The sequence below is a fragment of the Carassius gibelio genome, chromosome A10 (genome assembly GCF_023724105.1).
Source record: "Carassius gibelio isolate Cgi1373 ecotype wild population from Czech Republic chromosome A10, carGib1.2-hapl.c, whole genome shotgun sequence".
Taxonomy (NCBI): Eukaryota; Metazoa; Chordata; class Actinopteri; order Cypriniformes; family Cyprinidae; genus Carassius; species Carassius gibelio.
Genome location: NC_068380.1, coordinates 17579070 through 17596606, shown reverse-complemented (window position 1 = coordinate 17596606; position 17537 = coordinate 17579070). Strand labels below are relative to the sequence as shown.

The 17537-nt window shown below is 39.0% G+C and overlaps 1 protein-coding gene across 2 annotated transcripts; it reads right to left on the bottom strand.

Annotated features, from left to right (window-relative positions):
* Nucleotides 1-3206: 3206 nt before the first annotated feature.
* Nucleotides 3207-13890, bottom strand: LOC128021425 (ubiquitin-related modifier 1-like). Of its 2 annotated transcripts, none has more exons than XM_052608571.1 (5): nucleotides 13769-13890; nucleotides 11412-11482; nucleotides 5343-5424; nucleotides 4261-4306; nucleotides 3207-3851 (listed from the first exon to the last, which is right to left on the bottom strand). In XM_052608571.1, exons 1-5 carry the CDS (start codon nucleotides 13801-13803, stop codon nucleotides 3783-3785), a joined length of 303 nt encoding a protein of 100 aa, XP_052464531.1. In that variant the 5' UTR covers nucleotides 13804-13890; the 3' UTR covers nucleotides 3207-3782. The 2 variants fall into 2 exon arrangements, with proteins under 2 accessions (XP_052464531.1, XP_052464530.1); XM_052608570.1 differs by having other exon boundaries at nucleotides 4261-4309; nucleotides 13769-13858.
* Between the last annotated feature and the right edge of the window lie 3647 nt (nucleotides 13891-17537).

Here is a 17537-nt window from a genome sequence, read left to right as displayed (position 1 = left end):
CACTTTCCCAAACGAAATTCGTTGACTGTGAGGCTTCTCATGTTTTGTTCATGATAGTATTTTTGCTTCTCATTGTGTATGGTAGATGAATAAAAAGTCACGCTGATTATAAAAGCATGGTGGGAAATGCTTTGAGCATGCTTGAGTTTCTCATTCACTAAGACTGCCATCTTTTGCCCAAAGCTGCATGGTGAAGGACTTTTCAATGAAACGGCATGAACTAAAACGCCATTTACTGATTTATTTTTTCGTCTCATTTATTACGCTACTTGCATCACTGCAAAGAATGTTTTTGGTTACTATCTTTATTTAATTTTGCATTTTACTGTCTCTGTGTTTCAACACACTACAGGCCTGTATCACAGACACAGGGTCAGACAAAAAGTGTGTGTGTGTGCTTGTGTGTGTGTATGTGCTGGCATCTCTCTGATTCTCCAGGACTAACACTAAAAATGAATTGCAGGTGATGCTGATTTTTTTTTAAAAATCATTAGGCCAAATGCAGTTTAACAGCAGGGTAGCTGACGGTAAATAGTTGTTTTGCCTTGATTTGATATTCCATTTTAGACAGTCGATTGATTGTATTGGTAACTATACATTCCTCTTGTTAATCAATAAACTGCTAATTTCACCACAAAGTAGTTTCAGTGACGTTTTTGACAACGAAAAACACTAGGCCTACACAGAAAAGCACCAACGGATGGAATTTTGTTTGATGTTTGGAAGCACCGACTTGAGTTCGAATCAAACCTTTGCATCTGCACCACGTGTGGTCGAGAAATTAAAAAGCAATCATTTAAAAATAAAGATTAATTGAAAAGAAACCCGCTTTACACCATTTTTTTAATGTACTCCTTCGTTTGACCATTAATCTTTATGTTTTGTTGATTGTGATCAACGGTAAATACAGGGCCTGCTGGGACCCACACGATCTTTGAATTATCAAGTGTCTGAAAATAAAGAGTAATATATTGACAGTAGAAATCTAATCCCAATAGAGACTGTTGGAACACGAACCTGACTAAAACAAAAAGTTTTGATAAACGCATTTAAGCAACAGGATATAATAATTTAAATAGGCCTATTTCTAACTTAATGACTAAGGCCAGCCTTAAAGGGTTTATAAAGAGTAGGCCTACCTTAAACTGAAAAAATAAATCACGTAAAGTTACGCAATTTCAAAATCTGCATAAACCAGGGTGAAATCAAAGAAGCGGCCATTTTTTTCACCTGCAGGGCTTCAAAATATTCTATATTAGATAACAGTTTGTGGCTGTAAATAAATGCTAAATTAAATTCAACATAACTGTGTTCGCTAGACGTTAAAAAATAAACGTCTTTGATATTTTTTCTGTCACTGTTGTGTTGCTAAGCTTGTATGCTATTGCTTTGCCTGTCGATGGCGCACTTTATAACGGTCATCGACGTCCAACCGTTAACTAGCATAATAATTCCGGTGGAAGCATGGGTTTCCAAAAATATAGCCTAGGCTAGCCTATATAGCCAAGCTGAATATTAAATATAAAATGTATTAATACAACCGTTTCCTGGTGGACTAGTGGATTCAAACAAGAGATAGTAAAAATTCACTATGTTTAGCTACTTTATTTGAAGCATTCAGGCCTGAACTTAAAGCGTCAACACAAAAATGGTTTCTTTATAGGCCATAAAACGAGAAAAGTATCAAATTATAGACTGAATGAACGAGAAATCATAATTTTGAATGTCTTTGAAGAATAAACAAAAAAGCTAGCTTACATAGAGAAGTAGGCAGATAGTTTCCTTAATTTGTTCTACAAAATTACAATCTCTGCGTCGTTTATAGTTTCAAATGTCCGACAGAAAGATATTTTATGTTTATTGCTACGATATTCAACACCTGAGCGATAAACAATTTTAATGTTCGGTCTAATTGTCATTGCACGATTTGCATCATTAAAAGTAAAATAATAATTTATACATTTTACATTACAATATATAGGCTATTAAACACTTTTCTGTTTTTTTTTTCCTTCTTTTGTGTGGCCTAGTCTGTATTTTTATTTTTTTAGGCAGATGGCTTATATTGCTCCATTTGGTCAAATCTGTGCAGCCATTTAATCACTTCGTCAAACAGGCTATTTGTAAATAGGTAATTAATTAAAGACAAGCTAAAGCATTCAAACTGTTACTTTGAGGTTGCTAACTCTTGTTGTAGGCTATATTGTTATACATTTATGAATAAAAACATACATTTTATTTAGCTAGGCCTACATAAATCCCATATTCGCCAGGCTTGTTTGATGTTATATTATTTTGAAGAATTAATAGTTTTATTGTTGTATATAAAAACCCTAGAACAATAAAAGGTTGGTAAATCAAGCGGTATAAATCCATTCTATTATGAGAGAAGAAGAAAAAAGGAAGAGAGTGAAATATTAAAATCTATACATAAACCTTGGTGTGCAACGTATAAACTAGTTCTAAAAAAATGTACATTTAAACTAATTGCGCTGAAATTAATTTAATTAGGACAAAATATACATTTTATAATACTATTTTATACATTTATGCTAAAAATCAAAACAAACTCCTACACAAAAATGAGTTACATCAATTATACTTTTAAATAACGTTTTGAAAAGTAGGCGAAAATCAAAAGTGCGGATTACCTAAATAAGCCTCATTTAATTCTCAGTAGGAAGTGTCTTTAATAAAAGAGAAATTGTCTCAAGGCCTCCCAACAGGTCACACTCCAGGAGAAGCATGTTTAGCCCTGTATCCCCCCTTTCACCCTACACACACAAACACACACTGACATCACGCATTTCTTCTTCGACAGCATTAGGATCTGTATCAGTGTTACTATTATCACACGGGTTTCCGTGGCAAATCGAGTCTTCAGCCAGGAGAGATTTGTGCTCGACCTCCCGCCATCATCTAGTTTCTTCTAATGAATGCTCTATAGGTGAACCCTAGGACAAGGAAATATACGCAAATCAATATGCAACATAAAAAATAATACGTCATCTCGCTAGAGAACTGTCATTTCTTTCTGTATGATGTGATGATGCTGAACGTGTCGTCTCAAAGCTTTAAAATAATATTTAGAGGTACATTTAGAACTACTTTGAGGTAACCTAGCAGTCTATATAAGTGTGGTAATTAAAAAATCTCGATCTCAAATAAATACTTAATTTTAGCAGGTTGATATTAAGACAAATATTAAACATTAATGCATATTTTATTGCAGATATACATTTATTTGAATACTAACAAAGAGAATTTGGATTTGCATTTCTGCAGCACACATAAAATCTTAAATAAAACAATATCGTGACAATATTTATGCATTCAGATCAAAAAAAAAGAAAAAGAAAAAAAAAGGACTTACATAGAAAACATACAATTGACAGCTCTAAAGGCATTGAACAGAAAATGAATGAAAATTATAACTGAGCCATTTGACATGGGGCAACCGGTCCACCACGTCTCAGGAGAATCCATCTGGACACTGGCTAGACAGAGTGACCTTCCTAATGAGCCCTTGCTCCCCATCCTAACCCCACCACGCTCCTGTAAGGTGTAGGGGACAGTGAACCGCCCCTCCACAGCCAGATTCCCAATGACATTACGTTTTATTAGACTTAAAACTAAATAAGTCTTTTCACGTGAGTGGTCAAGAAACCCACGGCTGTGATTGAAATCGGCCACTGATGCTGCTGTTGATGGATCATCTGATTTTTTAACTTTTGGAGGGTGGAGGGGCTCCTGTAATGTGTGTGGTGCTGATTTAGAGTCCGTTAGCCTCCATGAAGGGTGGAGATAAAGACAACATTATCCTGGTCCTGAAGCTTGTACTCCAGTTCACCCTGCACAGGGACATGGATGTGTTCACAATAGAAGAAAATAAGAATCAAATAACATTTTCGAAAAATATCTACATTTAAGGACTGATGTATACACTATATATATTTAATGTAAATTGTAAAAAACACTAGGAGTCGGAGCTTTAAATCGACACGATTTGCAGGTTTTAGCGATCACTGACAGTTAGTGAGACAATGACTATTTCCACTGATTGTGTTTCTTCAAATTACACCTTGATGCCAATACATGTTTTCCTGAAAGAGCAACACAGCACAACCTTTATGTACATTAGATGAATGAAAAGAAGCTGACACTGGACCTAAAATGAGCACGTCATTAAAACAGAGAGTGGAAGGAGTGATTGAGGAACAGTACACACACACACACACACACACACACACACCCTCTTACCATCAGTTCCCAGTCTGCATCGTTGATCAATACGAGAATCCCAGGTCTACTGTGTGTGTAAAAAAGAAAAAGAAAATAAGAGCTCATGCAAGTGATGTGAGCTACAATGAAAACATCACAGTAAAGCAACTCTCTGATAATATAATGCAGCCTGTTTATACACAATGAAAATCACCAGTGCTGCGGTTTTCTAAGACCCTTGCATCTGCAGTTCATTAAATGAACGAGGTTCCCTCGTACCAACATACACGTGCAAGATGAAACACAATAAAGACTACACATTGAACATCCTCTCACACAGATTACCACACTATATTTATAATTACAGGGATCAATGCAATTTAATACAACACAGCTTAATATACAATATAACACAATAACATCACTTTGGATTTAGCTTTATGGGTCCATTAATACCTGCCTACTCGGGCACTGCAAAAAATATAAAAAAAGAAAATACATTTTAAAAATCGAATGTTTTGTGTTTTATATTTTAAGTACGAGGTGCTAATGTAGGTGACGGGGTGGCCCCTCATGGCTACAGTCGACGGTACGGTTTATACGCCATTGAAGACTACAGTGTGTACCAGAGGCGTACTGCAGTTATCCACAGCTGATTTCATGCTACAGTTACGTCAGGGCAAGAATAAAGGTCATTTATGATGAAAAAACCTGCTGAAGAATGCAAAAGCATAATTTTGGGGATAAATTAATTGTATCGGAATTACAAAAGATTAAAATCCACCCTCTGTTTAGAATGAGATGAGCAAGCAAGACTGTAGGACTGTAGTAACCATACTAATTCTAAGCACATCACACACACATATAAATAAACATTTTGTATTGCTTTTCTAATGCAACGCAAGCATAAAAAAATAATTAATTTACCACTGGCCAAACACATCCGTGTCGCACCAGGAAGTGTGGTGTGATTCTGCCTCCTTGACCTCACTGCGATTCTGCATCGAACGCGCAGTGCTGAATTTATTACGAGTGTGTGTCTAAAGTGCGTGTGTATATTTGCCTGAGCATCATCCAGCATCGCTAACGTATTTACTGTGCATCTGTGTGTGTGTACTTACACAGTGTCGCCCTGCATAAAGAGCTCTGGGCGCTCCTTCAGCATGTTCCCTCGGATCCATGTAAGCAGCTGCTTCATGTCCCCTGTAAGAATACCATAGAGGTCAAAGGTCACAGGTCAGAGTTCAGTGAGCCAGCCCCACGGTCGATGTGACGCGACAAAGCCTCGACTGCAAGGTGGAGGGGAGGTTTGAAGGAGGTATATCAAGAGTAGACTCGCTCACTGACATTATTTGGACGCACCGTTGGAAATATAGCAGTGATGTGGTTTAAATTCAGATTAGTAAACACAGAGACGCTACTGACTTGCTGTATCAACCCAACCAGTTAAACGTGACTGGAATAGGTAGGTTATAGGGATAGTGCCGAATAGCCGTATAACTATTGGGTGGGGGGGGGGGGGTGGAGGGGGGGGGTGATGACTGATGGATACAAACCAAGCGCTCCAATGTGAATTCAAATTAAATCTAGGATGTCTGGACTCTGGACACCGCTTCCCCCTCCCCCCCATTGAAAAAAGCCAACCACTGTTAGCCTATGATGATAAACAAAAATGTCTGCGTGAAAATGTTTTTCAAAATTTTGCTTAGAGTGCTGTGATGCTTCTGATTGCAATTTACTTTAGCCAAGCAAATATAATCCAATCAAAGCCACTGGTTGTTATTCCACTAAGTGAAGGGTATTCAAATTTGGCCTTCCAAGATGGGTGCTGTGTGTTCTGCGATAAAAAATGTGAAGATGGATGATAATTGTTTTACAGTTGTACATGTAAGCGATGAAGTTCCGCTGCCCAACATGGCGGACAAGTCGGTATGTCCAACATCAACATTGTATCATCAGCATCCATTTCTGGAATGTACCAATTTTCTGCTCAGAGGGGTGATGGAGACAAAGGAGGAGAAAGAGTGAGGAAGAGGGGGGAGAAAAAGGGAAAAGAGAGAGATAGAGATGTTTTCATTTGATCTGGGGAGGAGTTTGCATTTATTGTTTGCGAGTTTCTGTGGTTGACATTGATAAGGCTGGGCACGCAAAATGTGCACTTAGCGTATTTTGTATTCTTGAACATCGCTAGTTCGCCTGCATGAAAGGCCATTACACTTATTGGAAATGTGACATCAGAGAAAGAGCTTTGTAAAACCCTTTGCTAACCCTATCCAAACACATGCATGGACTCACCTGCATAACTTCATACTGCTGCTGATCCCTGTTCTGCAATATAATCCTGTGCATGTTTAATTGTTGTGCAAATAAACATCCACAACATTTAGAGCTCACCTGAACATTTGGAAAGAAATAGGATGAAAATTAAACCACAAGGCTGTAATGTTGGTTTTATATAATCCTAGGACATATTTGAAGGGGAATTACAGGATAGCCGGCAATATCTGTGTAGGTGTTCTTATGCGTGTCAGCATTTATCTCGGCTGTAAATCCCATAAGGGAAGATTTTTTTAAGGTCCATTAACTGAGACGGCTGGCAACATTTAAAGGGGGGCTGAAATGCTCATTTTCACTCAATATCCTGTTAATCTTGGTACCTATAGAGTAGTACTGCATCCTTCATATCTCCAAAAAGTCTTTAGTTTTATTATATTTATAAGAGAAAAATAGTCTGTGCCGATTTTTTTCGGAAAAACACGAGCCGCTGGAGGCATGACGTGTGGGCGGAGCTAAAGAATCACGAGCGCCAGTAGGCTTTTGCGTTGAGAGCGTTTGGAAGTTGTGACATTACCATGAGAAAAAAAAAAACATCATCCAAAACAAACCATGGCTAACAGTCAGATTCAGCCGTTTATTTATGATCCAGAATCAGATCCCGAGGCTGAAACTGAACGAGAGCAGCAGCAGCAACGACTCGCTCCGAGTGGGGCTCGAACCCAGGTCTCCGGCATGGGAGGCAGACGCACTGACAAGGAGGCAGAGACATTTTAAGCAGTTTTAATCACCGCCTGCGGTTCCAACACACGATCGTGACCCTTTTTCGTTGGGATTGCATCATCCTTAAGAAAAAAACGATACGCAAATCCGTCGTCAAACTGGGCCTTGTTTGTAAAACAAGCATCTTCAAAATGCAGGGAACAAACAAAAACACTTGCACAACTCCGTTGATGCTCTGTAAAAATAAACTCCGTCCACTGGTCCCTTAATGCGTTTTTTTTTTTTTTTTTTGTAATCTGTGCAGGGTTGTCTTGCCCTGGCAACCAAAAACACACTTCTTTTGTGAGATTTCGCGACGCTCTCGCTCTGATCAGTGAATGTCTGTGCTCTCAGTGCTCTGCTATACGGGAGCGTGCACGCTTCCGGCAGAAGTGCCTTAAGACCCATATAAGGAAATTCTGCTCCATCTAACGTCACACAGAGCCATACTCAAAAAAAACTTTCCGAAACTTGTGACAAACCGGAAGGAGTATTTTTGGAACAAAAATACTCCTTCAAATGTACAACTTAATTTTTTAAACTTTGTCCATGCTTAGCATGGGAATCCAACTCTTTAACAGTGTAAAAAACTCAGTATGCATTAAATAGCATTTCACCCCCCCCCCCCCCCCCCCCCAACACTGAACACCATCTTCTCACACTCTTGAGCAGCAGGGGTGAACATATAAAGTCTCAGGTTGGAAATGGTGTCTAGAACCAGAGAATCTGTGAAGGAGGGCTGGGAAACCCTTGATAAGTTTGAGGAGACATGATGACCATGATGGCATTGTGCTACAGCTAACTGGCTATGGAAGAGAGTATAATTAGACCAGGACAAATTAGAAAGAGGACGAAACAAGAGGGCAAGTGGGTGCTGGAGCGTGGCTCTATACAATACTCTCGACTGGGCAAGGGTCCACCAGAACTGAACCTTTCAGAGATGTCAGCACCAATGCGTGCAAGTGTATGCGCTTGTAAGCGTGTGGCGTTCTTCTCAGCGAGAGGCAGAGGTCGAGCAACAGAGGCTGTTTCGGGTTAATTGGATCGCTGTCAGCGTCTTCAGCTGTGTAACGATCGTTGTACCTTGCAGCTCGGCTAGCCCACAATCCTGAACCTATAAAGAAGAGTGATGCTTGCCTCAGTGCTACCGCAATGAATATTGACTGCCACCAAAAGCAGGGGCAAAAAACAGACGTGATCACTTTCAGCCACGTCAGTCTATTGACTGAGGGAACTTCAAAAAAACGAAGAGAACGTCTACTGCTTCGTTTTCACGTACAAAGGATGGTTTATGTGTCAGGGGCAAAGAGTGAGGAGTCAACAAGACGCCCCACATCTCTTTTGCCCTCTTTCCTGTAGGGGTAAGGAAAGAATGGAAGACGAAAAGGACTGGATAGGTTGTAGTAAGGCAGGAGGAAAACGAAGGAACACGCGGATGGGAGGGGGAGTATGCGTCACCGCAGACAGGTGCATGCTGGGATAAAGCCTGCGTGGGAGGGTGGCGGCGTCTATGTAGCATAGTGGCTGGCTAACTCTCTCCATTTCCTTTCTCTTTGCATGACTATCATCATTATCGTCAGTATCTGTGGGTGGGAGGGAATGAAGCCATTCATCTTGCTTGGAATATGAGGGCTGGTGTTTCTATGACGATCATGTGCGTGTGTGTCCGGCAGCGGGGCGTTCAGCACTACTCATCAATCACTTAAAAGGGTCTAGACCAGTGCACAGAAAATTTAGGAGGGATTAGTGTAGAGCATCAGTGTCAGCCTTAGCAATCTCAACCAGCCATCCGTGACATACTCAAATCATGCCCACAAACATGCATACGGACCATGGGCTTCAAAAGCGCTCTCAGGTCATCCCCCAGGCCCCTGCGAGGTCTCAGTGGCCACATTCCCTCCCACCGGCCACTTTTGTGGACAGGTTGTCGTGGATACTCTGGTGCCCCAGAGCTTGACCCTTCTCTTGTTTGGCAAGGCCACCGAAGTACAAGCATATCCAAATTTTCCCGACCTCAGAACTGAGAAAGGGATGCAAAAATATTAAAATACTTGGTCAAAAGTTCTGTTCCTGTTCAATGCATCTCAGACCCCAAGTGACAGACTAAGGCCGCTGTACAGGCAGGAAAAGTGACTGGCTATAAATACAGAGCACCACTACTAGGCTACCAAAGAAATTTCTGAACATCTGTGCCAAAAAGATTCTCCCACTACTAAACATCTATGTCATCCTTGAGTTACCAAGTTGACCTTGCAGGACTATGTCTGAAAAAAAGAAAGGTTCTATAACCCATTAACAAATCTGTGTGGAAACTGACCCACATGGTAATCTCAAAGAAAGATTATACTGTATCTGTTAACTACTGACACGGTGATTAGTCAGCTGAAGTTTTGGGAATCTCCTCCCTGCTCTCTAGATATCGCCATCCTCTACTGATCAAAAATGCCATCTACAATTCTTCCAAGCACTTCTGAGCACGTTCATGGGGTATAAGGTCTTGCTTCCCTAATCCATCTGTTGCACTAATGACTCTCAAATGACTTGCCTTCCAATCCAGTGATGGCAGAGAACATGTTGCCCACTCTGCGTTTAAATACAGGGGGCAATACAAGTGCTCCCCCCACAACTAAACATCCCACCACTTTCACCCAAATGTCCCACCAGGAAGCTGCAGGAATGTGAGGTGTTTGGAGGAGAAAGGCATTTGTTCTGTCAGGCATCCCAAAAAATGACTGCACAAAAAAGGACTTAGTGCTTTGTAACAATTGTCACTCCCTCCTTTACTGGCCCTCTATTCTTTATACCTTTCCTCTGACCCCAGCACTAGGCATAAAAGATCCATCAACAGTATCACTGGCTGAATTTACAAGTGAAAGGGGCACAATAATGGAGCAGTTAGGGGAAGAATGGCTGGGCGCAGGGAGGCTCACAGATGTTGGTGGTTGAGGGGGAGGTGGGATGTATGGAGAAGGGGCTCAGCTCCATTGTTGCTGAGGGAGGGGTGGATGGGAAAAAAAACAACCTTGATTTGTGATGGCAGGCCGGCACTGGTTCGCCATTGGCCCGATGTCAGGGTGAAAGCAGGACTGGCTAGAAGAAAAGGTGTCCAGGGAAGCGTGTGAACCAGGGCTCTGAGAGGTCAGGGGAGGAAAGAAGGCAAATGGGAAAAGGGCATCAGGCAGAGGGAAGGCAGAAAAAAAGAGAGAGATGTGGAGAAAGAGGCACATAATTTGGTATGATTTGTGTGACTTTGTTCTATTGAGTACCAGATAAAAAAAGAGATCCTTTAGTTCCAGCAGGGCAAAAGGCCAATAAATGAATCCTACTTCCGAATATCTACTGGGAGAGAAAGGGTGAAGATGTTTGGAGCTAATTAAGTCATCAGTGCTGGGAATGGTAAAGCACTGGCTTGGTATAGAAAAAGAGCCAAACATTTGAAGTCTCTCAGTATTTCCCAACTTATTTATTGTGGTATTAACCAAACATCTGTGCATTATAAGCTTAATGATAGAATATTTCATGGTCAATGTAAAAAACAATTGTAAAAACATGAAAAGTCTAATATAAATGTGATTTTCCCATTTTCTGAAGAGAACTTGAGTGGCATTTGTCTGTGCAAAACTGGTAGAACAGTATAGTGTTATGGTACATTGTTATGTGGTTGCTGGAATGTTTTGGGTGGTGTCTGGAGCAGCGCTTGGTGGATACTTCCTATTCTCAACCAGCCAAACGATTGGAGGCATGTCACTAATACAGATGGTACAGGATAGTTTGCATATGTAATGTTAAATGGACAGTTCACCCAAAAATGAAATTCTGTTATCATGTAATTTCCAAACATGACGTTTGTTCTTCCGTGCAACAAAAATAAAGTTATATTGATAGAGTTATCTGTGTTTTATCCATGCAATATATTGATCCCCTCTGCATTCATTATATGGACAAAATCAGCTGAAGCATTCCACAAAATGAAGTCATACAAGTTCTGGAACAACATTAAAGCATATAAATGATGACTGGTCATTTTCGGGTGAAAAAATAAAAGTTAGTGGTTTGTTATAATTATGATCAATAGTAATAGTTACATTAACAACCTCAACAGAATGAACACAAGAGAAGAGGTATATATATATAAATATATATTAAATACTCACAGGGATCTGATTGGCCAGGGAGGGTCACATGATGATTCTTGACCCCATCAAAGAGAAGTTCAGCCCCTCCTCTAAAACAGGGAAAATATACAGTGCACATAATGATAAACGTTATTGCCTTTTTCATGTTTACCTTCAACAACAATAATGTTCAGTGAATGTTCAGATCATGTTCCATGAAAATATTTTGTACATTTCCTACCGTAAATGTCAAAACTTAATTTTTGATTAGTAAAATGCTTTGTTATGAATTCATTTGAACAACTTTAAAGGCGATTTTCTCAGTATTTAGATGTTTTTGCACCCTCAGATTCCAGATTTTCAAATAGTCTTATCTCAGCTGGATATTGTCAGATCGTGACAAACCATGCACCAATGGAAAGCTTATTTATTCAGCTTTCAGATTATATATAAATCTCAATTTAGAAAAATTGACACTTAAGACTGGTTTTGTTGTCCAGAGTCACATTAGCATAGCTTAACATCCCGTCTATGACAAAACACACCCATAAAACTCTGTTTCTTTTCTTTCTATAATAATAAAAAAAAGTTTATTTTATGATTTTAAGCAAGATAGCACTCTTGAAGAGATCCAGGTTGCAAAGATGTCATCAACACTGTACTTTCTTCAACAAGATCTGTACAAAACTTACATTATAACTTGCATAAACACATAAAAGATGGTGTGAGGGCCAACGTATTTATCACAAAGAAGACAAAATCACAATATACATTCAAGCAACATTTAAGTAATCGAGCAGAATTTAATAAACGCAACTCAGTAAGTGACAGAGATCCATCCAAGAACGAGAGAAGGTGCATGTCAGAAGAAGAAAAAAAACGATAGGGACATGAAGTCAGAGTAGGACTCATGTAGCAGGTGCAGGCCCAATAAAGAGAGCTCACATCTCCTGGAGAAAGCCCAGTTGTCCTCCAGATCGCCCGGCCTGGCCAGATGCCCTTACTCTAGCGCTACAGAGAGAAGCCAGCCTGTGTGCCAGCCTCAGAAAGGCCACTCACAAACACCACCTCTGTCCAGAGACAGTCACACAGGACTCTGTTGCGACTTGAAAGCAGTGATGATTTTGACCGAAAGCCAAATGCAAAATTTTTCTGCCATCTACGTTCTCTGTCGCTCCATGGCTATGTTCAGAAGAGCATATTACATTTATTACTTCTGTAATCTTATTACTCACTACACTTATTAATTCTGTAGTATACTTATTTTTGCAACTTTTCTGTATGCATGGAATACCCTGATGGCCAAGTACAAAGTGTCAAAATGTGCTGTATACAACAGATGGCACTATGTGGGAAACGGTACACTGTATTCCACAATACAATGTGCTCAACACATCTTTATGACCGATTACATGACAATGTTGCTGCATGTCTGAGTTAAAACCTTTAAACACAAATGAAAAAAGCAACACAAGAAGTTTATAGCTTAGCAGAATTTGCTGAATTGCACAATGAGGTGATGACAATCACATACTATTGTTGGAAGAGTATACTGTTGGATAACCTGAATTGTTGTTTCATGTTCTGGCAGTATTAAGTGTATACTTTAATGCATGCTGTTCCAGACATAGCCTATATTTCTCCTCAGAAATTCAGAAAACTGTGCTGTGATCAAGCGGTTAGCGCACATGATGTGACACGTGAAGTTGTGTTGCTTAAATGATTCAAATCCAGCTGGAAAACTTTCCAAATTCAACTCATCATTAGAAGCTATAAGGCCATACTTGTTTAACCCCCTGTAAGGTTTATGCATGTATGCATTTTATTTTACTTTCATTTGATTCATTTCTTGTTTGGTTTTTCTGTTAAAGTATATATTATTAATAAGCATGACTCAGTCTGTAAGGACTTACAGTTGTGCTTAAGTTAGCCTGGTTCGTTAATGATGAAATTGATATGACATAATTTCCCGTCCTCTCTCTACTATATTACTAATAAAAATTATCAGTACATATTTCCTGATAAGCTGAAACGTTATTGTTATCTATTATCATAAATGACCATGGTATTATTCTGACATACAGTATACAGTGTACTGAAATACCCTCTCATTGTTATCATTGCCCATGTTTATGAACAAACCTCATTTCTATTAATGTTAACGTTTCTCTAACCGAGTGCATGTCTACATCGATTAATATGTTCATTTTTACTTTTTAATTTCATTGTCTTTACAGCCGCTAAACCGCTGAAAAACGAGTCTTTATCAACCGCGTGCTCTTGATAAAGATTCAGTCGAGTTGGTTTGAAAGCTCTTCCTTCAGTTTCGTGTATTAATGTAATCAGTGGAATACAAGGCGAATGCGATGAATCATGAAAAAGCGATCAATACAAACCCAAACTCCAGGTGCAGACCTAAGGGCGCTGCCATGTTGCTCTAAAACCGGAAATAATCACTCAGCTTCACCGGAAATGACATCTTCCTCTGAGGACCATTTTACTGTAGAGGGCGTTTCTGTTTGTCGACTGAAACCTCCAAGAAACCAGCTTCGGGTTTTTCCTGTGTATTTGCTCTATTATACATTATAAATAACTAAAATATGTTTTGATTGAAAATTTACCTTCCAAGAATAATCTAAAAAAAATTGTGTCTCTAAATGGAGACATTCTATAGGCATAATGGTTTTTATAGGCTATTGTACATTATACTGTACACCAACACTACACCTAAACCTGCACCTTAAAGGACACCTTCTGCATTTTCTGCATTGCATACAATTAAATAAAAAAAATAAAAAAATAACTAATTTTCTATACCAGTTTTACAAACGAGGACGTTCTCAACAGGAGGTTTTTGGAGATTTCGTCAGGTTTAGCCGATCTTTGGGAACAAATTTGTTTCCAAAATATAATTAAGTAGGTGTACACACACACACACACACACACACACACACACACACACACACACACACACACACATATATATATATATATATATATATATATATATATATATATATATATATATATATATATATATATATATAGTTCATGAGTTGTTTTTTTCACAATTATATACCCAATATATATATATATATACACACACATATATATATATATATATATATATATATATATATATATGCGTGTGTGTGTGTGTGTGTGTGTGTGTGTTTGTTTATATTTATATATTGTGATTTCATCTTTCAATATATATATATATATTAAAATTCACTAAATTCTGCTCAAAAGGCACTTTGATGGCAGGCTCAAAGGTGACAATTTTCCTGATATAGTGTAACAACGCCTGCTAGCCCAGCTATTATATTGCTGTGTATAATGATTATTTTTAGTGTTATTTAAATGTTCCCATAATGTCTAATATTTCAGTGTGTGAGGCGCAGTGCTGTGATGTGTGCTGGTCCCCACCCCCTCGTCCTCTGTCACACTGGAGACAGGTCTGTCCTGACCAGGAGCAGATTGAATTGCAAATCTCCTGCCTTCTGTTGGCATCCGAGGCTGAACTGGCCCTTTGCAGCCGGCCATTCATGTGTTAATATGAAGTCCGAGGGACAAGGGGGGCCCTGGGGCCACAGAGAGACACATGAGGGGACACTCCCGACTGACGTCCAAAAATAAAATGATCACAATGAATTTGGACTATCACAGTGGTATGTGCACACTGAAACTACATTATTTTTTTACATACAGCCATGATTAACTAAACGGATGCAATGCATATACTTTTATTGGCTTCTGTTGTATTTTCTTTGAAAGCACAGTCGTTAACTTGTAACTGCAGGTTGTTAACTGCAGGTTGTACACGACTGACAGTAATATGAGTTCAGTGCTGTGTGTGTGTGTGTGTGGATGCGCATCAGCTCTAGATTTAGATGACAAAGTGTTAAAGCACCAAGACATGTAATCCAGTCACTTTACATGTGCTTAGCTGTTCAGGGCATGACAAGTTGTTCCTGCGCTGTCACCAGCGGATCCGCCTGTAAATAAATCAGCTTCCGAAGAAAGAGAAAGAGCGAAAGATATTTGAACATACGTTATGACACCGAGCATTACGTGTGACCAAAATAAGATGGAAAAAATGAGCTTTAACGAGCTGCTTTAGCACAGTTTGAGGCATTTCAGAGCCGTAATATCAGCCCCAGAACCCTGTTGTGTTAATATTGAATAAAAAAATACATGAAACATATCAAACTCAGTATCCCCGGGTAAAGGTGATCAACATTTTTTAGTTACAAAAATAAATGATATATTTTTGCACCAGTTTCAGTGCAAATCTCATAACAAATCTTATTAATTTTCACAAAAAAACCACACAAATTTGCTCTTAATATATTGTATAACATTTCATATTCTAGCTTTGATACTTTTAAATAAAATATGTATTTGTATTAATATTTAATAATAAAAAAAATACAGCATTCCCAAATTACGGTGATCAACTCTTCTCAGTTACCAAAATAAATCATACATTTTAGCTCCGGTTTCAGTCTTGTGGACGTGAAATCTAATAAGAAATCTTTATAATTTTTACTAAACCTCCAAACAAATTTGCTCTTATTATATTATATAATATCCCATATTCCAGCTTTGAAGTGCTGTTCTCTTTCAGAGCAGACTGCGTGTGTGTGCTCCTCGTTTGAGTTCACCGACCACAAGCAGTCTTCAGTAAAAGATTTTCATCTGCATTTCTCCAATATTTTGAGCACAGTGGCGTGTGACGGGCAGCTCGGCCGTGTCTTTGTGTGCTGAGTGGGCATTGATGTCCTGGGGTCTCTGTCAGTGTGCCCGCTTTGCCAGCAGTGCCTGGTGGACCTTTCTCTGACTGACACAGCTGTGCGGGGGACATCACACACACACGCACACACACACACACACACACACACACACTGAGAGATTGCATCATGGCTTCGCTGCAGCCCCCTCCATAACCACCATCTTGTCTTGGTGAAGTCACTTTAGCCTGACGCGCAACACAACTCAAAGCCAGCACGCATGCTCTGTGTCGCAGTGCATTCACAACTGCACCCTCACACACACACACACACACACACACACACACACACACAAAGGGATAAAGCAAACTGTGTCTTTCATCTTTGCACTTTGATTAACTTTGAAGAATATGCACGTTTTATGAATGAAAACTGCATTCAAAAGGTTAGGTTTAGCGAAATTATAGAAATTCACCAAGATAATCAACCTTGAGTAGTTTATAGTTAGTGATTACACTACTAAACCTGTGTCTACAGCAAACACACAGTGAAGTGTTGTATTGAGAAGGGTCAAGTGCAGTGAGTTGAGAATGCTGACGTCACTGCACTACGTGTCGCTGGAGCTCGACGCTGCTGCCACCTTGTGGTCATTCTCTAGAGCTACACTGTTTAAACAGTTCAGTTTGTGATCCGAAACCAGGAACTATATAGATATAGATAACCATATCTATATATCTATATCTATATCTATATCTATATCTATATCTATATATTATTGATCCACCGGTGAGCCCACTTGTTATTACATGTTTATAACAGTAATATCAACATTCTCTAAATCTAAAGTAATCTTGACAAACTATATATAGGCCTACAGTCATGGCCAAAAGTTTTAGCAGTGACATTTTTTTTGGAAAGTGTGCTGCTTAAGCTAAATACTTCTTCCAACAATCTGCATTTTCCAGCATGATTCTGCAGCATGTCACAAAGCAAGAGTGATAAAGAAGTGGCTCGAAGATCATTATATTGAAATGTTGAATCCGTGGCCAGGCAACTCCCCGGATCTCAGTCCCATAGAGAACCTGTGGTCAGTCCTCAAAAGGCGAGTGGACAAGCAGAAGCCCACAAATTTGTCATCAGCTCCCAGAACTAATGAGGCAAGAATGGATCTCCATCAGTATATATATATATATATATATATATATATATATATATATATATATATATATATATATATATATATATATATATATATATATATATTGAAAGCTTAAATACTATACTTTTCAAATTTGGTGACTGGTTTATTCACTTTACCAATGTATTTAACAGAATAACTGCAATTTATTAGTATGCAGCAAGAGTACTCATCAGAGTCACAGAAGGAGCTCTGACCTTTATTTTGAAATAGCTATCCTCGTGTAAAATCATA